Source organism: Parasteatoda tepidariorum, chromosome 3, assembly GCF_982258835.1.
Source record: "Parasteatoda tepidariorum strain Cologne lab strain chromosome 3, Ptep-v5.0, whole genome shotgun sequence".
NCBI classification, from domain to species: Eukaryota; Metazoa; Arthropoda; class Arachnida; order Araneae; family Theridiidae; genus Parasteatoda; species Parasteatoda tepidariorum.
In genome coordinates this window covers 65,343,628-65,365,607 of record NC_141757.1, presented here as the reverse complement: position 1 = coordinate 65,365,607, position 21,980 = coordinate 65,343,628, and the positions used below count along the sequence as shown (strand labels likewise).

The 21,980-nt window shown below is 27.0% G+C and overlaps 1 protein-coding gene across 3 annotated transcripts; it reads right to left on the bottom strand.

The window, feature by feature from the left end:
* Positions 1-1,896: 1,896 nt before the first annotated feature.
* On the bottom strand, positions 1,897-20,903 carry LOC107441962 (ADP-ribosylhydrolase ARH3). 3 transcript variants are annotated; one of them, XR_006225826.3, is made up of 8 exons: positions 20,553-20,891; positions 17,856-17,961; positions 14,818-15,028; positions 13,307-13,480; positions 11,657-11,753; positions 9,020-9,102; positions 5,886-6,117; positions 1,897-2,068 (listed from the first exon to the last, which is right to left on the bottom strand). XR_006225826.3 is itself a non-coding variant. In XM_043048009.3 (7 exons), exons 1-6 carry the CDS (start codon positions 20,710-20,712, stop codon positions 9,047-9,049), a joined length of 804 nt encoding a protein of 267 aa, XP_042903943.2. In that variant the 5' UTR covers positions 20,713-20,903; the 3' UTR covers positions 5,802-6,117; positions 9,020-9,046. The 3 variants fall into 3 exon arrangements, 1 of the variants encoding a protein (XP_042903943.2); XR_006225827.3 differs by lacking the exon at positions 1,897-2,068 and having other exon boundaries at positions 5,802-6,117; positions 13,296-13,480; XM_043048009.3 differs by lacking the exon at positions 1,897-2,068 and having other exon boundaries at positions 5,802-6,117; positions 20,553-20,903.
* Positions 20,904-21,980: the final 1,077 nt, after the last annotated feature.

The following is a 21,980-nucleotide window of genomic DNA, read 5'->3' as shown; positions in this document are numbered from 1 at the left end:
TATAATAAAAGAACAAAACAAAAATAGACTTAACAAATCAAACTAATGTAAATCTCAGTTTTATATTCAAAATTCTCGAAAATCGCATGGAAATAAAGAACAAATAAATAATCCAGTTAAAGTTACAATCAACTAAAGATATTGTAAAGTTGAAATGATAAAATTTTTTTTAATGACTTGGTAATAGCACATGCAAAAAATAATGGACATTATAATGTTTACGAAATCGTCTGTCAAAAGTGGGCGTGGCATGGGTGTTTTCGGTCGGTTTACATTTTTTAATTTAAGTTTAAGTGCACTTCTACGTGGATTTCAAACAAAAGCAATATATCGTTAGAAAGCTAATAGTTTCTAGTTTAATTATTGATCAAAATCTCAAATTCAATTTTTTGAAGGTTTTTAGGTACTGAACCCCCTTAAACGATCATTCGCTAGAAAAAAATCGTGTTTTTCTCATTTTTTCTTCTTGTTGTTGTTTCTAATGCCCCTTAGCTATTATACTAGCTAGCCTGCTGATATAATATATAAATTAAGGATGGTATAATTTAAGGCAGGAGGGTGCGTTTTCTGTTTTTCAGTGGCGATATCTATGGCCAAGAATACGACTTCAGAAAAACACGTACGTCACAGCCCGATATCTTCAGATCGTAATTTTGACCTGAACCAGAGAACGATCACTCTTCAATTCTGTACCCTCAGAGGTATTGATATGTTATGGGAACTTGTGACCCGACAAATTTAACTTGCACCAGTCAGTATTTACTACACGGATAGACGTCGGCCGGCGGGGATTGACTTCTTGGGCTTGGGCCCAACGCCCTACCAACCTATCCCGGCTGATTTTTTCTTTTCAAACTGATAGTTTAAAGAGTAGCAAGTTCGTTGTAAATTCCATTCTGAAACAGAAGGACTGTTTAATCAATGATATATGAGATATTTGAGACTGTGAATTCAATGAAATGATATATTTGTCCCCTTTTTTAATTGGCAATAATTAAATTGAGTTAATTTTTAATATATAACATGAATATAATATTTTATTTTAATATATAACATTTTTAATATATATTACGACATGCAAAACTTGAATCGCGCATTTGAAACTATTTTTTGAAGAGCTCGATACCATCGTAAGTCCATGCGGTGTTTCAATCGTTTTGAATTTTCTCTTTTTCAAATTTTCTATACATTTACTACGACACACAAATGTCAACTCTTACATTTATTACACTTTTTGACACGACGATACCACTGTTTTTTTCGCAATTATTGCTACCGATATCCGCGTGATATTTTTAAATACTGATATTTTCAAACGATATTACTCAGAAATGAGAAATTTCAATCTCTCATACGAGAAAATAGTTTTTGACACGATGGATTTGTGTTAAATCCATGCAGCGTTTCAATCATTTTATGTTTTTTTCTGGCAGTTCTGGCAATATCCCGAAATTATCATGATACGAGAAATTTATTATTTGACGCGATAATTCTATCGCTTTTCAACAATTAAATATTTTTTTAGCGACTACACGATTCTGATCCTTTTTACCTAGAAATCTATCTAACTCAGATTCTGACTCCACAGTCCTGTGCATTTCAGGTTCAATAGCATTTCGTAAAATTTTTTTTTTTTTTTTTTCCCAGCTCCAGATTTTTTATAAAAAAATGAGGGGGACAGTAATTACAATCAATTAAGTCAAACACAGATTTTTTTAGTCACCTAAAACAGACTGCATCATTAAGTCCTTATAATAATAAAGTGATAATTCAAAATTATTAAAAAATTTTGGGAAATATAAAAAAAAATATATATATCCCACTTAAACTTTTAAATTCTCTCTTTGACTTTTCTACCATCGAAAATAAAAAATCTGCAAGTAATCAACAGCTGTGTAAAATCAATAAATACACTTTTATTGCTCTTGTGTATTTATATACAGTTTATTTTAAAAATATATTTATACAAAAAATATGTATGGGAAAAGTCATCAAAATATATTCAATGCTTCGTACAAGGGCGCCGGCGGCGGGGTGCACTTGCACCCCCTGGCTTTTTTTTAAACAACTAAAGAGATACAAAAAAACAATTTTGTTATAAAAAATTTTTATTAAAAATATTTTAATTCAAAAACAAATAATTAAGTAATTATTGATACATAATAATTAAAAAATTGTTTAATCAAACATGAATTGTAATCGTTTTGTTTGCTGTCCAAACCTGTTTATAACTTTGTCAATGAATTCTGAGTCATCGTTGATTCTTTTCTTATGCACACCGAGCATGCACAAACTTGGCAGATATCTAAGCTATATTTTTAAATTTCATTGAATAAAATATAAATAATATTATACTTTCTATTCGTTATTTAGTTTTATGTTTGTAGTTATTTGTGTCACAAAGTCAGTAGCTATGCCAGCGCCATCTATACAGTTTCTCGTGGCAAAATTTGCAAGTATAAGAAATTCGTACTTTTTTTTATAAATATCTTGTTAACAATGAAGAAATGCATCTTGAAAAAAAATTAACAGATGAAAGTATATGTAATGACAAAACAAAACGTAATAACAGAATATTGTAAATTTTTTTTTGGGGGGGGGGGGGAGGGGGTAGTTTGTTTGAGGGTTGCACCCCCTTTTATATTATTCCGCCGGCGCCCTTGGCTTCATACCTCCCAAATTTCTTAATACAGCACTGCTCACATACCTATAACTTCTATGTTTTTTAATTAATAAAGATTTTGACATTATTTTGTAATTTTAAGATAGGCAATATTCTAATTAGTAAAGCATTTTTGATTAAATCTCTTTCTTTATTTTTATCATGGATTTTCACAAAACAGGATAACATGAATTTATTTCTGACATAAAAAAGAAGTTAGTGAACAATGTTGAGTAAAAGTATTTCACAAATTTTTTTTATAAGCAAGACTCCTGTTAAAAGAGAAACACCATATTCAAGTGATATATGTAAAAAAAAAAAAAGCAGCTAAAAGTGATATATGTAAAAAAAGCAGTTAAAACCTATAGACATTAAGTAGGTACCATTTTATTAGTTGAGCAAGGACAGGCTTTGATAATTACCTTACACATTTTTTTTAAAAAATTTAAAGGATATGTTAAATTTAGGAGTTTAAACTTGTTTTTTTTCTTCTTCTTTTTTTTTCACTCAGGGTTTTAAAATGCACATAGCTTTAGGATATATATATATTAGCTAGTTTTGTTACTGTCTGTGATATATTGTTTGTAATTTGTCAATTTTCTATTGTTGCTGGCAACTAACAGAAAATTGAGAGAGGGTGCGAAAGTTGGTAACATCCATTTACTGAAATTATTATGGTTTAGTTTGCCACTGTTGGCAATAGCACTGTAGAGCATTCATTAATTGCTTTCAACTGCTGGATTGTAACTTGACTGAATTATTCGAAGCCTTAAAATATGGATTTGATTAAAAGATGGAATTCCTCATTCTACAATCATGAACTTTCATTTAATCAGAAGTAAATCCTTCATTTATCTTAAAAGTTTACAAAAACTAATGTTATCTTTTTCAGACATTAATGTAGTTTGTTTCTGTAAGTTAAAAATATTTAGTTATAGAATTTCCGCTTTCTTTCATTTGCATCTTTACTTTTTTTTCCGTTGGTTTCCTCAGCAGGCAATAAGAAAATTCTGTAAGTAATACCAGGAAACTTTATTTTGTGATATAAAAATATAATTATTTATATTTTGTCCTTCTTATATGCTTGCAGTTTCCAAATAAATTAAGTTAAAAAAACATAGGTATTTAAAATTGTTAAGCATGTTTAATATAATTCTATGAATAAAAATTATGTTTATTAAAAAGGATACATATGTATGCAAGTGTTGCAGTTATATGTAGTAAGATTTGCCAAAAGCAACAAAATTTTCAAATAGAATTTTGTTCAATTCTTATCATATAATTGTTTTTAAAAGAATGTGTGTTAATTTTTTTTCCTCAAATTGATCAAAAAAAGTATGTTACTTTATCCAAAAAATTTTCTACACTTCAGTCTACATATCTATATACTATCATATCTATATACTATCAATTAAGAAATGTATTAAAATAGATTTGTCAAAATACTTTAAAGCACTTTAATTTACAGTAGTTTTTCACAAAACCATATTACAAACTAAAGTCATTAAGCTTTCTATATTCAACTCTATTAGAAATGAAGTTACATTTAAAAAAAAAATTTAAAATTTGATTTGAATATATTTTTCAAGTTTCTTTATTGATGCCTTTTCAACAAAATGAAATTGGGAAATGAGAATAATCTAGAATAAACATGATATTTATTGTTTTACAGTCATAAATAATAATAGAAATTTTACTGATGAAAACTAAAACTTCTAATTATTATATAACCTAGTCTTTTTAAAAATGAATAGTTGTTATTGTTCAAAAACTTAGTTAAAACACTTAATAATCCTATAGGATTGTAGCTATTGATAAGATTACTTTTCAATTCCTTTTAAACTGACAAGAAGGTACTATTTTGTGCCATTATAATAAGAGCCGTAAAAAATTTCAGGTAATTTCTTTAAAAAATTAGAAAAATTCGAATAAAAGCATTAATAATTTAAAACACGTTTATGTATTTAACTATATAAAATTTATTAAAAGCCTATTTTTTAATTATTACCAGATCTGTTACATAATCTGCAATAGTGAAGAAGTGTGATTTATTTTCAGATGTATAAGTTTTATTTAAAATTGGAAGTTTATCGTAATCTAGAATAATGAATAATTGCTCAAAATTGGTAAAACTAGAATAATAAAAAAAAAATTAATATCTTATATTTAGGAAGATAGACATAACATTGCGTAAGGCTAGTATAGCAAACAGACCTGAGTTGCAGATGCTATCATGCTAGATGTTGTAATCAAAAGGTTAATGATATTGAATTAATAAAGTTTTAATCATAACTTCAAATGAATTCAATAGAAATAGCAAGGTTCAAACAGGCTCAGGGTTGCCACAGAAAAAAATGAACAAAATAGTTGCTTTTAGTAGCCTAAATAAGAACAAAAATTCCTCAAAAATATGACTAAAATTTTGTTAATGACAGACTTGTCATATACCATGATCCATTCAATCAAGTTGGTGGAAATATGATAATTTTTATATAAACGTAAATATTTATATATATGAAAAGTGATTACTTAAATTCGAAATTCATGCATCGTAATATTGTATAAATTTTTTTTATTTTTAAAATCATGTGGAATTTTGTAGCAATAATCATTGAAAAGGGAATCGAGAAATAAAATAAGACTTAAAATGAAGTCTGTGCAGATTGAACGAATTAAAAAAAGAAGACTCAAATTTACAATTCAAAATTTTTAAGGAAAAAAAAAGCTCAGTCTGTTCAGAAACTATCTTGTGGGGTGCAGATTTTCCAACTTATTTATGCCTTAAAAAAAAAAAAAAAACGCTAGGAGTTTAGAAAAGTCTCCCAATAGTCTCCTTTTCCTGAAAATAGTTGCTTTTTTAGCCTTTTCAGGCAAAAAAAGTTGCCATAGACGCCTCATGCCAAAAATAGTTGCATTTTAGTTGCCTGTGGCAACCCTGCAGGCTAAATATGCTTTTTCTTTGATAAAACTTAAAGCTAGATTTTGAGACTATTAAATTTGAATTAAAAGTTTACAATAGAATACAAATCCCATTTCCTTGGTATAAATTAAAAAAAAAAAAAAAATCAAACAAAAAGCAGTTTCATACTTTAACTTCCATATTTTCTACATTAGAGTTTCTAAATAACAATATACACTCTTAAGTAGTTTTTTTTATTTCAAAACAAAAATTATACAGGAAATAAATGTATAAAAATCTTAATAATTTTTGCACTATGCATACCTAGTCTTTCAGTATGAAAGAAAAAGCAAATTTAAATTTGACAGGCTTTTAGTAGGTCATCAGCTAATTTTTCAACTTCATCTATTTTCTCACATCTAATTTTAACATTATTAGGAATTATGTCTTCACCAAGATAAGCACCAGCAATGCCACCAGCCATTGTAGCAATGGTATCAGTATCATAACCAACCGATATTGCAAAGTAGATTGCACGAACAAATGGATTTGAATTCTAGAAATAAAATTATGCATTAGATTGAAAATTGGTTTGATGGTAGCTCTAGAGATCATTCGATATTTTTTTTTACTTTAAAATTATTGAAAAGTGTATATATATATATATATATATATATATATATATATATATATATATATATATATATATGTAATACAAAAATTAAATACTTTTGTATAAATAAAAGCATTAAAACTTCATTCGTTTTCATAAAATATCTTTGGTAAAGGATAAGGGTAGAAATTCTATTTTGGGACTTCAAGGCTAAAAACATGCCAATGAATAATAATTAGATTTATATTTCAAAAGAGAAGTTATTTTAAGATCTTTCACTTCCATATAAGGAAAGATTAAACGATTTGCTATGAGTAATAAATAATTTTGATGAGGCGTAAGAATACAGAAAAAGCAATAATGACTGGCCTCTTCACAACTTTTAATCATCCTATAAAATGCAGGAGCAATGTTTTTGCGTGGCTTTTTGGTATTTCATGCTTACAAATTAAACACCGTCAGATCTGACTGAAAATCTGTTTCTCCCTCTCCGTCTGGAGAGGGGTGAAACTGCTATTTCACCATCGTTTAGTAAAATAAAAGATTATGCCAAAACTGGACTCCTTAATCATGCTGTTTTGACTTCTAACTAACTAAAAAATATCGGTGTGGATACACCATTATTTCAAGCCGCTCAGGATATTGTTGGCTTGTGGAGGAAACTAGCTTAAAAGAGCCTGGCTGCAACGTAGAAATTTTCCTTATCAACAAACAACACCGGAAAAAAAGTTAACGGTAAGCAGATTCGAAAAACTCATTCATTCACCCACCCGGGAGAAAAATTGCTTCATCGGTGACCAAAAAATATCGCCATTATGGAAAGACAGTGTGACGGAAGGAAGGACAATTTTCCACCTGTACTATACCAGTTAGCGTCAGCAGTATAGCGGTACCAGTTCCGGTACATTCCCGGCTACTAGAATGCTATTATTGATTAAGTTTTTTGTGTCACAGCCATAAAAACGTTTGTGTCTAAGATCAGTGCATTAAGTGGGAATAAACATTCCATTATAGTGAGTCGGCACCGAGTGATAAAGAAAGTGTTATTGTGAAAACAATTATGTGCGCGATTTATAGTAGAGGAGCTTTTTGTTCCTTTATGGAAAATTCCTCTATAGGAAAGTTTCAGTCAGATCTGACTGAAACTCTCCCTCTCCGGCTGGAGAGGGATGAAACTGCTATTTCACCATCGTTTAGTAAAATAAAAGATTATGCCGAAACTGGACTCCTTAATCATGCTGTTTTGACTTCTAATTAACTAAAAAATATCGGTGTGGATACACCGTTATTTCATATATATATATATATATATATAAATCTTCACTGATTTAAAAAAAAATATTTTAATTTATCTTTTTATGTGCTACACAAAACAATTAAAATTGTTAAAATTTATTTCATTAAATAATATACGGAAAAGGAGGTAGAAGACAAGGACAATAGTTCCAGGGCCTCAGACAATTAAGGACCAGGTTGAAGCTTCTAGCAAAAAAGGTAGTGTTTTGATTTAAAAAAAAATTGTAAACAATTCTATTATTAATTGTTAATTAATTCAAAAAATTAATAAGCATACATTTAGTTTTCAGTTGAAATAAGCACTAATAAAAACAAGGAGAAATTAATATTTTAGTATGTTTATGAAGTAAGATGTTTCAAAAATCAAAGAGTAAACAACAATATTGAAAAATGTTTTTTTCTTTTGCTTTTTAATTTTTAATATCTAACAGAATATAAAAATTAAGACTTTTTGTGTTTAATACAGTTACAGTAATGTTGCAAGTTAACTTTTACAACATGGTTAGGAATAAAATTAGGCTAAAATGTTTTCCAATAATGTATAGTTTTCATAAGGTGATTTTTATAATTTATGCATCAACTTTTGTCATATGTATAACTATTTTCAAGTTTTATAGATTTTAAATTGTAGTTTTAAAAAAGAAAGTTTTTTTTTAAAAAAAAAAAGCAAAGTTGCCTTGCAGAGTAATTTAAACTATTTTTACTCAAATATAGCCTTTCCCCCCTTTACGTTTACAAGAGAAAATGATTCAATAAAATATTTGTATTTTTAAACAATTAATTAAATCTCTTATGATAAGTCATAATTCCTTTTCACCCTTATTTTTGCAGAAATATTTTTTTTAGATTGTGTAGTATTTTTAAAATGTTTTTTATTTCTATCCAGAAAGTTTAATTGAGAATTACTTTTGTTAAAGCCAACACGGCTGTTACCATGTTGTGTAAGTGACAATACATTAGTTAAACTATTTTTCTTAATTAAATAATAATTACCTAATTGAAATGGATGGATAGAATTATTCAATACTTTTGATAGAGAAAAAATGATAACTATTTTTTTAACTCTAATTTCATTTCTGTGGCTAACTTCTAAAACACTTCTTAAAGAAAAAAAATGTGGAATTTTTATCAAATTTTGCGGGTATTTTAATAATTTATTGAAAAAAAAAAAAAAAAACTGATGTCACAACTTTAAATACAGATTTACTTGGGGGTTCTAAAGCCGTGTGTCATAAAAGGATACTACACACTAAAACACATTCTTCAAAAGTATTGATTTCAGAATTTGTGAAGAAAACATCATGGATTTGTACCTGATTATTAAAAATAAACAAATAAAATTGCTTTAAAAAATAATACTTTCAATTGTAGCATTGGCTCTGTGTGCAAAATCGTAAACAGTTATTGTTGAAACAATTTTTTTACAAAACATTTCAGACATATTTTTTGCATATATTTAATTAAAAATTATGAGATAAACTCTAAAACTGTGAAGTTACCCATTATATAATATTAATTTATGATAAATTTTAAAATCAGCTTAGCTCACCTCAAAATTTGGAAGTGGTTTCAGAGATCAGAGAAATGAATAAATTGCAGTTGGAACAGATTTCAAGGCTGAAACATCATTACCTGTTTAGAAAAAAAAAGTATTATTATCAATAAGTTTATTACTGAATTTTCATTTATAAATTTTGTTTACAACTCTTATACATTTCTGTTTTTTTTCTTATTTATTTAAAAGTTATCAAATTTCGATTTGAAGGAAACCTAATTTTAAACTCTCAAATTACATCAATTCAATTTACTGGTGAAATAATATGTCACTTAAAAAATAAAATATAATAACCAAATTAAAAAAAAAAAGTATAAAAAATTACTAATGATAACAGAAGATAATGTGACTATTTTTTTAAACATATTTATTTAATGAAAAATTTAAAACAAAAGTTTAACAATTGATCATTAAAACTTCATGACTTCAGTAATTTAAGTGGATTGATTTATATATGATGAAAACATCATATGTTAAAATGCATTATCATAAGATATACAATGAATTCTAATTAATTCAAAATGATGGATTGTTTCAACCTCAGTTCCACCATAATTGCATATAATCATCATAGTAAACCAGAGAAAAATTCAGGACATCTTTTGCAACAGTATACAGACTACATACTCTTAAAAAAGGCAAACAACTAATTAAAAAAAGTTATAGTTTTCTCTACTTAAAGGCAGAATTTAATATAGAGTAATAATAAATTACTTTTTTAATTTCAGAATTTCTTTGTTATATTTTGCAATATAACTTTATTATTGGAGCACGGAACAACTCATAATAGTTAGAGATCAATGTATAGAAAATCTTTACAGTACTGTTGCATTAAAAAAACAACAAAAAAACCCAGTATGAATTAGTTTATTTCCTCATACTAATATTTAATTAAAATTTGTAATTGAGTTATAGTACAAAAAATGTATACAAAATGTATACAAAAAATGTTTGTTATATACTTCCTTAATTTAATAATTATAAAGCTTGGGTTTCAATAATCTTGACACGAAAATACAACAAACATGCTGCATAACATTTTTATTTTTACAAAAGTACATTAGTGAATGATCCCACAATTTATCATTTAAAAATTCTATGATATAATCTTTTTTGAAATAAGAAAGAGAAGAGCAAATCAATGATTAGGGTAGCTACTAAACTCCATCCTACAATATATGTTATTGCATTTGCCTATAACAATAAATAATCATATGACCACTGAATTAATTCATTACCATAAAAATGTGACTATATAAAATTATTATTTGAATTTTTTTTAAAACCACTGAATTTCCAAAAAGTTAGAAACAATGAATCCTGTGTTTAAGGCTATATGATAGTACCATGTATATAATTATCAAACAGTCCCTAAATCTGAATTATTGGATTTTGTGATTTTTAAGCATCGTTAATTAAGATTAAAAGTTGCTGGATTGAAAATAAACTTCGATATCGATATTTCGAATATATTATTTAAAAATCTCTATTTTTATAAATACAAAATGAGTTGTTCTGAACATACACAATGTTAGAACAAAAAGTTAAAACTCAAGACGATTAGGAACAAAATATTTTTATCAGGAAAATCTGGAATAACAGGACAATTTTGAATCCCATGCTTGTGATTTGAATGCTGAAATTTACTTCTTAGTTTGAATTTTTCTGTGTGAATTTATTATTACTGCAGAAAACATTAGAAAAGTCTCTTTTTTAAGTACCCATGGAGAGCGAGCCAAATTTATAAAATAGGTAGGTAACATAAGAGCAAAAAAACTTTAATTATTTAATGGCTCTTCTACTTCTTTGGTTAAGGAGTATGATTGGTATTCATTCTCAATAAAGATAGAATGCGTTTCCTTTATTTTATCTCATTTATTTATTTTTTGCAGAGGCAATATTTTAGCGTCCACTAAAAGACCTCAATACCAGTGGGTCATTTCAAAGCATTTGGAATGTTTTTTGACCCATTTAACTTTTGTTCTAAGCCTTTTTCCAATTAATTATGCATATAAGTTCAGAAGAACCATACTTATACTCTATACACAATTAATTTATAAGAAGAATTTCGATTTTTGAAGAGAAAGCGGAAAGAAAATAGCAGTTCACGTCTTTTCTTTTTTTAAATAGTATATTTAAAGAATATGAGATGTTTCTTCAACCTATGCAAAAATCAAAGTAAAAATCACAGCAAGTTTGTTAACTGATATGCTTGTTTATGTTTGTTAACTGCTTGTTGAAACATCAAAAAAGATAATCTGAAAGCATATGTGACTTGGATGTATTTTTAAACGGCATCACGAAATGGTATCTACCTTTAAAGTTAAACATATTTAATTTTTGTACTAGAGTAATTCAAAATACTGTAAAATTCAATTATTTTTATATTCACTTTTTAGTAAAAATAAAGACTCAAAATAATAAGTAGAGACTCAAAATAATAAGTTTAGTAAAGACTCAAAATAATCAATTGTAAATACATTTTGGTATAAACTTGGTCACCTTGTAGTCTTTGATATTTTTTTTAATTTTAAGTATCAGAATTCTTATCAAATCAAATGCTTACTTAAATTAAACATTTAAAATATGATGTAGCAGAGTTGCAACTAAGTTAAGAAAATAGTAACAAACCTAAATACTTAGCAACTTCTTCAGATGACATATCTTCTTGCTTTTTAAGATAAATTTCTCTTATTTTCTTCAAACTATCACAGTAAGGAGTTTTGCTCTAATTAAAAAATTAATCTTTAATTTAGATAAATACACAAGATAGATAAATAGACAAGTCAAATAATTAATAATTCAAAATGTTATTTATGTCACTTTTGCAATAAAATTTATATAGCAAATAACCACATTTTCTATTTTATTCCATTAGTTGTTTATGTCTGGCTTAATAAAAAAAAAACATGACAAACACTTAATTTACTGATTTTTTTTTCAAGTAAAAAATTCAAGTTTGCTGATAACTATGATACATAATATAGGGTATGTCCAGGATAGAGGACAAACCTCACATCAAAATAAAAGTACTAAGAATAAAGACTCAAAAAATGTTTATGCATATTTTAAACTATGCACTCAATCCATTTTGACCAAAAAATAATGAAATATTGAAAGCAAAATATGAAAATTTTTTAGATTTCGGTAAGATGTAAGATTCTTTTGAGGAGGTAAAAAGGATAACATGTTGGTCTGTAGAATCGGAATGAAATATGTAGGTTTTGTAGGATCCTTAAAAAATTAAAAAAAGTGGTTTCAATATTGTAATAAAAAAAGTAATGATTTCTTTTTATTAGCTTTCATCTTAAAATTACAAAATGAAAATTATTACCAAAACCAAAAATTTTGTAACTAGCTCTTTATTATTATTTGGAAATATTAAGCATAGGGGGTGAATACGAATTAAGATACATCTTGCTTTCTCACTTTTTTTAACCACCTTTTAAACTTTTTAAGGACCTGGCAATCTCTGTGGTGTTTATATGCTTTAATAAAGAGTGGTCCTAAGTCCTAAAATTAAAGATGAGATGGTCATTGAATTTATAGCCCCACTACATTATATTCCTTTGCTTTTTGCTCTCAAGTAATTTGACAGACAACTATTCTCTATCTGAATAAAGATATTTTCTTTATTAATTCAGATTCAACACCTTAAAAATCAAGAGAGTAACTAAAATTCGGAATACATAGTATTTACTAATTTCGTTGGGGGAAAGAATAAAAGTTAAATTAGCTTTGAAATTTTTAACTATCAATAACACTTTAATTATTTGAGTGAAATTACAACTTTGCACACACAAGTAAAAACCTTAACCAAATATAATTTTACTCAAAAACATAATTTGAAATCATTAAAATATTAATTAATTTTTGTTATTCAATCAAAATCACAATTTCTTGTTCGTTGTTAAAATGTATAATGTATGTTATTAGAAGGCAGTTTTTAATAAAAAATTTATTAAAATAAAATAAAAATAAAATGTTAAAATAAAATGTTAAAATAACATAACTTTATTAAAATAAAATTTTAAAATAACATAATTAAAAAAGTGTCAAGTAAAAACTTTATAAACTAATAATCTCATATTGTTAAGAATAAAAAATTTTGCTTTTTTATTTTGTTAATAAAATGTATGCTAATTTTATTAATGCAACTTTGAGAAAAATTAAGATCTTCACGATTTACTATGTACATAGAAAGTCAATTGAACTTTAATCTTTAACTATTCACACCTACAATAAATCTTTGCATCTAGTCCCATCGTACCTAATATTCACCTGTGTTTCTATTTTTTTCATCTTTTCTTCAAGTTCAGAAATGAATTTAATAGGATCTAGTTCCTTAGAAGAATCCAATTTTAGAGCTGAGTGTACTGCTAAGCACTGTAATATTGCTCCATTATAACCATTAGGATGAGTGTGAGTTACAGAGGAGCACTGTTCCACTGCATTCTAACAAGGAAAAAAAAAAGACACTTTTTAATTTTGAACAAAGTCAAAGATAACATCTGGAATAAGAATATAAAAGCTTTACTTAGAAATAAAAAATCATTTTCAGAAATAATAAAAAATAGATAATTGATACATTAAAATAAATAATTATTTATTTTTTAAAAATTAGCAAGAAAACTGTGTTACAAAGATTTGAGACAAACAATTTCATACAGAAAATGCTTCAGTAAATTAAATATAATTAAAAGTATATCATTGCACATAACTATTCAAATATTACTAGGATCTGCTTCAAATACTCAAAAAAAAATCTGCTAGAGGGATAAACAGGGTGTCCAAGGATTATTGGGACAAACTTTTGAGGATATCACAAATATTCAGATTTACATAGCCATCCATGGTCAGAAAGGTCTTCGTTCATCACTAGATGTTGTTGTTAACAAGATCATTCTATAACTGTAGTTGAACAGCCAACCCAATTTTATGGGTTTGCGACTACCACCATTCAACTCTGTAGCCTTGTAATTTTGAACCCAATCCAGAAGATAAAGGAACTCCTGGATCGAGTATTGGTCGAAACTTGTCTTTGTGCAGGACTTTTTGATGGAGCTAACCCGCATTTGCGTTACATGGAGAGAAAGACCACGTGAACCTCCCACGGTTAGTCTGACGGCAAGGGGACTCTAACCCACGATCTGTCTACCACTGAGGATATTTCACGTCAGCACTGTGGTCGATGCAAGTTGGATGCAGAATTCGTATCGACTGGGATTCGAACCCGGTTCGCCTCATTGAAGGGTGAAGGCTCTATCCCCTGAGCCATAACAAGATCATTGGAGGAAACAGACCTGCATTGCAGAAGTTATTTGAGTAGTCATCTCCAAAGGAGGAGTATGTAACGTTTCACAAACACTGAGTTGACAGATATGCACGAATTGATAGAGGAAAAGGCACAAGCAGCAGAATGATATCACGTACCCAGAGAGCTGTACTGGACCACTAGATGTTTATTAATTTTTATTGGTTGACAACAGTGTAACGCATGCATCGCAAGCAATGGTTAAAACTTTTAACATCTTTTGTGACATTTTCACACATCATCTACCACAGCACATGTAATATCTTTGACCAATGAATATTTTAGATGATCTCAGTCATGTGTCTCTTTGTTTCTTGTATCTGTCATACTACTTTCCCAAGACGTTGCCGACTATTGGTTGCTATGCAATTCTGAATCCATGTGAAGTCTCTTACTTCCCTTAAAGTTTTCCCCTATAGTCCTGGGACACCTTGTATAATAAAAATCATCATATAATTAAATTAAAAAAAACCATCACTTTTATGAAGTCGTCCTCTTTATCATGAGCAAATAAGGCAACAGGTGCAATTCTCATAGCAGCTCCATTACCATAAGATCCAGATCCATTGAACTGCATTTTAGCAGGAAGAAACACGTCTTGAAATTCAGTCTCCTTCAGAGTTTCAAAGACTTGCAAAACATTCATACCATATCCTCGTGTTGGTTGATCAAAATATACATTGACAAATCTGTATTATTGAAAGAAAGTATAAGTTTAAAAGCTTTGTCACAAATTTTAAAATTAATTTATATAACTAATTAATTGCAAAAGTCAAAGGAAGAGAATACAAGAAACAATTTTGAAATAATAACAAGCAATATAATTGTAAACAATTCACTATTGTATAAAATCTATTATAACTGAGACTAATAGCGAAAACTTACAAAGTTATTTTTTGCATCCAGAAATAAGTTGATAGATTACAGACAATAAGAAAATATTCTAGTAAACAAAATAGTCATTCATAAAGTATTTATAATATCAATTCTACAATAAATAGGAAATTATTTTTTAAGGAAAACAAATGCATAAAACGTTTTGGAATATATGGGAAAATTTCAAAGTGATTTATTTAGATTGATCATCAACTTACTATTGTTTGAAGATTAGAAACGCATTGGTAAAATAGAGATTATTTTTTACCATCAGTGGAATACACAATCCAGTTGTTAATTTTTATTGCACTAATATAAATAAGCTATTTTATGGTTCATGCTTCTCACTTAGCTTACTAGATCGAGATAAGAAAGCAATGACGAGAATAATTTTTGTGTCACAGCAAAAATGATGGAACATGATTTCATTATAGTACATTTTATATGGTTTTAATGATAGGTATGCCCCAGCACTTGATGTTTCTTAGCCGTAATATTTAATTCTTAATTATTGTTGTGAGATATAAAGATTTGCTTCTCTTTAAATTTCTACCAACCTAATAAAAATGGCTTCTAAAATGTACAAAGACAAGAAACAATAAATTAAATCATCTACTGTAAAGTAAAATATTTTTCCAATTGTCACTCGCAGTTTGAGTACTTTTAATGTGCAGTATAATATAGTAAACAGAGAGAGTGGTAATTTATTTTTATTTTGTACAGGAGTAAAAATATCTGATTTACTTTGGAAAAGTGGTTTTAATGTTTTAAAAGAGAGGGATAGTTATAATCATTCTAAATTATAAAACAAATTAACAGTTGATCATCGAAAGTAGTGTATTTAATGTAATATATTATTTAGGGTAAAATTGTCTAAAAATTAAATACCGTAAACCGGGGCGAGTCTACCCATCCAGGGGCGAGTCTACCCATTTTAGTTTTATTTAATTTTCCCTATTTTAAATTGCAAATAAAAAATTTTTTACTGACGGAGGACTTAGTTCAGACTCTAAGGAAGATGGCGCTGTAGTAGTTTGATCCGTTTTTATTTATTTGGTGTCTTTTTAACCGACCTGTTCAAACGTCTTTTGAGAGATTTGTATTGAAAATCAGCAAACTTTTAGTTGGTGCTCCGTAAGTATATTATTATTATTACTATTTTCACTTTGGTTAAGTGATAAACTTATCTAAGACTAAGATTACATTAATTTTATATGAAAAAAAACCCAAAAGAATGTAAGTTTTGCTGTTGTAAACAAAAATCCAGAATTCGCGGGAGGAGTCTACCCATTCATATTTAGTTTTAATAAAGCATAATAATATAATTTAGAACTTTGTTTATATTAAAATTAAGTCATTTTAAATGAATTTGAGTATATTATTTTAATTCTGCATTGATAAATTTATCATTAATAAGAAAATTTATAGGTTAAATATAAATGTAAATATAAAATATGTTTATTTTACCTATTTTTTCAATTTTTATATTGCAAAATTAATTTTTTTTATTTAATGCAAGTTAAATAAATTATTATTTATAAATTATTATTACCTCCCAAAAGAATGGGAAAAGGATTTTTCATGATTCCCAACGTTTGAATTTCGATTTTGTTAATAATCTTTAATTATTATTATTTATTAATGATTTAATTGTAAATTTATATTAATTTTAATTTATTTTTATCAACAATAATCAGAAAAATTTTTTATTTTATAATGTTAATGATTATAAAAACAAAACTGTGATCAAAATGTGATAATCGATCAAATACTCAATTTGTGTTATTTTATGAATAAAAAAATGGAATATATAATAAAGTTATGAATTTTACTTCATAAATATCCTATATAGTAACTAAAATAACAATTTAATAGTAAAATTTGATTATTTACAATGTTAACATTCATTTTAGTAGAATGGGTAGACTCGCCCCATACGAGAGATTTGTCAGCAGTTCTATAAAAATATACAGTAACAGCGTAACTGTATATACTATTCTCTAAAATCGATTTCACAGCTTTAAAGAGGGATAAATAGCGATTCTGAAACACCTATTAAAAGCCTTTTTTCTTTAATATTTACAAAAGTTTGACCACTTGAAAGTTTACAAACTGAAAAAATGGGTAGACTCGCCCCGGTTTACGGTAATTAATAACTTGATTTAAAAAAATGTTTTTATTTTATTTACAAAAGTTTGGCATATTTTACAAGTATATAATTCTTATTACTTTATAATGCAATTATTTTTAAATTTCTAATGTTAATCAGATTATTTTTGTTAACATATATTAAATTATTTTTTAATTATACGTTTCAAAAAGAAGTATTAAACCAATTACAGAGGAGTTGTAATAGATATATTTATATGACTTAATCTTTAAATAAAATAAAGTCATGGCTTAATTTTTTTTATTTAAAACAGACTGATTTTTTTTAAAAGCAACAACCTTGTTAATTTGTTGTGGAATAAGCTTTTCTATATTTATATTCAAATTAAATTCATCGTTTTGAATTCTAGTCTTTGTTTAAAGTGAAAACCTTCTTAGAAAACTAATTTTGACCACATCAAAAACTCAATTATGAGCTTCATTTTAAGTTTCAGACCCAAAACGATTTTTTACGAATAAAAAAGAGTTTACCTTTTCGCTAAGTCAATAGGACAGATTTTTTTATTTTCTATCAGGGATTTGGCAACTGATAGCGTCATTGCTGTATCATCTGTATAGGGTAACATTTGCTTTGTTTCTAGAAACATAAAAAGTGAGAGAAAAACAATTAGCAATAAAAATAGAAGTAAAATACAAAATAAAGCTACATGGAAAAGTTCTAAGCCAAAATGAATCTCGTATTTCAGTACTATCATAATAAACCATTAATGGTAAATTTTTGATTCATGTAAGTTTTCGATTAAGTTTAGATAGTTTTAATCATGGATAAAACTGTTACTACTTCAAAAATCCTGTCCAAAACTTAAAAAATCAGACTTGTGTTTAGAAATAAATATTTTTATTCATACCTTAAATAACATATTCTAAGCAATATTTAAGGTTTAATATTAAAAAGCTATTTTCTATGCAAAAGTTTAAAAGAAAATACAAATTTTTTTTATAATTATCCTCAAAATGCACTCCTACATGTTGCCAAAAGACTCAATGGAAACTCTTAGTTATGAAGTTGCTTTGAAAAAAAAATTTTTAACAACAAAAAGTTCTCAAAACACTCAAATAATTATTTATACCCTCATTTTATATGTTAAAAGAAGTCAATGTAAAATTTTATTTTAAAAGCTAAATTATTGGTGGTGCAAATTTCTCTTATTCCTTCGTTACTTTATTATAGTAAAATTATACTCTTATAAACTATTTTTTTCTCTTGTTTGCAAATAAAAAAAAAATTATAATTTGAATTTATATGTTAAAACTTAAAAAAAAAAAAAAAAAAAACCTGCAATTTGTAGCAATAAAATAAAATATTTTCATTTCAATAGTTTGAAAGCTAAAATAACAATATTAAAAATAAAAATTTAAAATAGTTACAATAATAAAAAAATATTTTAACAAATCTATTTCAAAATTCTTTGAGAAGATAAAAACTATCAAATAAAAAAAGAACAATAAAAGAAAAAGTGAAATTTTTGTTCTGTTTTCTTAAATATAGTTTCTAATTTAATACATCATATACTAATAATTATTCAGCATGGATATATAAATTTATATTTTAAATATACTATTAAAACTTCATAGCATTATGATATTGCTGCTATTCCTAGATTTCCAACATATTTTGGCAGCCTAAGAATTTATGTACTTTCTAAAGCTGTGTGAAAAGCAAATTGTTTAAATGAAATGAAAGAAAATTGTAGACATCAGATATTTTTGTAGTCTAAATAACGGAATATCTTTCCTACTCTCTTTTTACCCAAGACTCAAATAATCTCACGCAAATCAAGATAAAGGTGGTCTTAATATCAAATTCCTTGTTATTATTATTAAATTAAAAACAGAGAATTTGTATTTTCTTCAAAAAAATATCACTTGTTTCTTGTTATAACTGTTGTAATATAGTATACACTATTTCCATATTTATTTTCGAAGTATTTTTAATAATCAATATAAATTTATAATATTTATTTAAATTTTTTTAGTACAAAGAAAAAAAAAAAATTCTAAAATATAAGTTAACCTCTAATTAGCTTCAAAATTGTAGACTTTGGAAGTATTTGAGAATTAGTTAACTTATTTCCCTTTTGCTTCAAAACAAATTCTTAAATAACTTAATGGTGATGAAGATGCAAACAAATTTACACTGCTTGCTTCAGATACTTAAACATCTGATGAGACATTTTAGATTTCTCACAGTTTAGATTTCTCACAGTAAACTAAAAAGATGTATGATAAAGAGCTTTATTATTTTGTTACATAAAACTTGTTAATGTTATAATTTCATTACTTTTTTCTGTAAGTATTTATCTTACAGATTTGATTGGAAGATTCGATTATTGGTACCTGTACTAAAAAAAAAAAAAAAAAAAATTAAATCTTGACGACAACCAGGCAGTAACACAAGATGAATGAAATGAAGCATCACAGAATTTGACCTATTTGAAGTGCATAACTTGTAGTTACCCCCAAGCAAACCACAACATAGTTTTTCTTGCAAGTGCATAAAACCTTTTTGCGCCTTGGCAATCAAAATCGGTATAAACAGGTACCAATAAGGAAATATCCCTGACTAGATACATAATTTTTTTAAGTCACACATAACTAAATTAGCGTTACTTAAATTAACAGATTACTAAACATAATTTAAATGCATCATTGTAAAGGATGACCTCTAACTTCATAGCACTTTAAAGGGCTTAAAAAGTCAACTACTTGAAAATATGGCAGTAAAAATACATTAAACAACATCTTTTTCAACACTAGGGCTATGTCATTAGTGCCTACAGAACTAAATATATACTTGTATAAGACACGAACAGGTAAAAAAAAAAAAGAAGATATTATTTGTTTACACCAAAGAAGTTTATTTAAAATCAAATCTTTTTGAAAAGGTTAGTAGAAATTACTTAGCAATAAGCAAAATAGGAGTTTTTGATAAAAAATGTAATATGTACTTATGTAATTCTAGGGTTTTAATGTTTATCTTAAATCAATTTATTGTATGGAAGCAAAGCCCAATTATTTACTGAGTATTATAAAATTTAATTATGAATATATTTTGATAATAATGATTATCTTAGATGATAAAAATTTTAAATATTGAGTGGTAGTATTATATTTAACTCTGAAAAAGTCTTATTAAGAACTATAGAGTATCTTACAAAAAATATTTACCTCCATTTAAAATATTAGTGAAGAAATTTCCTAGCACGCTCTTTGAAATAGGAAAATCACCTTCAAAAGGAGCACCCAGACAATCTCCAATCAAGGAACCAATCAAACATCCTCTAAATTTAGCAACAAGACCAGCACTTGCTAACACGGCAGTCGCCATTTCACTTATGTAATTAATTAAAATAATCTAAAAAATTAACAATTAAAATATAGGAGATAACTTTATGAATGTTCACTAGCGGAAAAGTGGGATGTAAAGAAAATACAATAAATTGGTTGATTGATTAATTGAATTGATGATAAAATGCTTACAAACTTCATGAATATTTCTGAGGAAAATAAATTTCGCTTAAACATTACTTTCTCTGATACGTTCAAATAAAAACAATTTACAGATGGCGCTTTACAACTCGTGATAGCAACATTTGAATACGTCTTCTGGGGAGAACATCCGCTCCATGTTTAGAATCTTCCTGTTTCCTTCTTTTTCGATTAGCCGTATGTGGATGAGTTAAGACGTTTTCCTTTTCTATAACACTTTTTAATTTCAGGTTGTTAAAAATATATTTAAGTACATGTAAATGTTTTTGCAATGCTTACTTTTAATATTAAATGTAATGTAGCTCAGAGTTCCATATTCGCGAACGCAACGACCTATAATGGGCGTTGTTATTTTTGACTAATAACAGTAGCACTGCAGATTTCTTCAGTGTAGACAGAGGGGGGGGGAGATGCAAGATATAAATTTTAACATTCATGGATCGTGTAAAGCTAAGCGCAGGTAATGCTGGGAGTCAAAATTTGCAGTAAGGGGGATTGTCGACTTCCGGGTTACTACTTCCGACTGATTTTTATGTCTAAGCTTGAATAAAGGTGCCATCAAATATTATTAGACTAGTAGTGTTTTCAATATAACTCGTTCTTTCAATTTAACTTTCAACAAAACAAACAACAAATGAATTCGGAAGACTCCATAAGCTTGCTATGATGCTACCCAAAATACAACAAATAGCGCTATTTTACACGAATGAAGACAAATTAGTGATACATAACACTGAAATCATTGCAAACCTTACAGTTTATTTATGCGGTGATATTAATTTTGTTTTAGGCTCACCACCTGTTCGAATTTATAAATTACGTAAAATTCTTATAAATGGTAAAATTACACGTTAATTTAAACACAACTCACAATAATTAAACTTCCTTGAACAGTAAGCTTGTTTACATATCGCCTCGTAAGCACAACATAAGCTGAGGGATACACCGTAAATTTTCCAAATTTCTTCCAATCTTAGGAAACTTGTTATTGTTTACATTCAGTTAATCATCCATATCAATATTTTTAAAAATATATAAGTTTTAAGAGAGATAAAAACCGTTTCCAATTTGAAGTGCTATGCGATATAAGATTGTCGTATTATATCA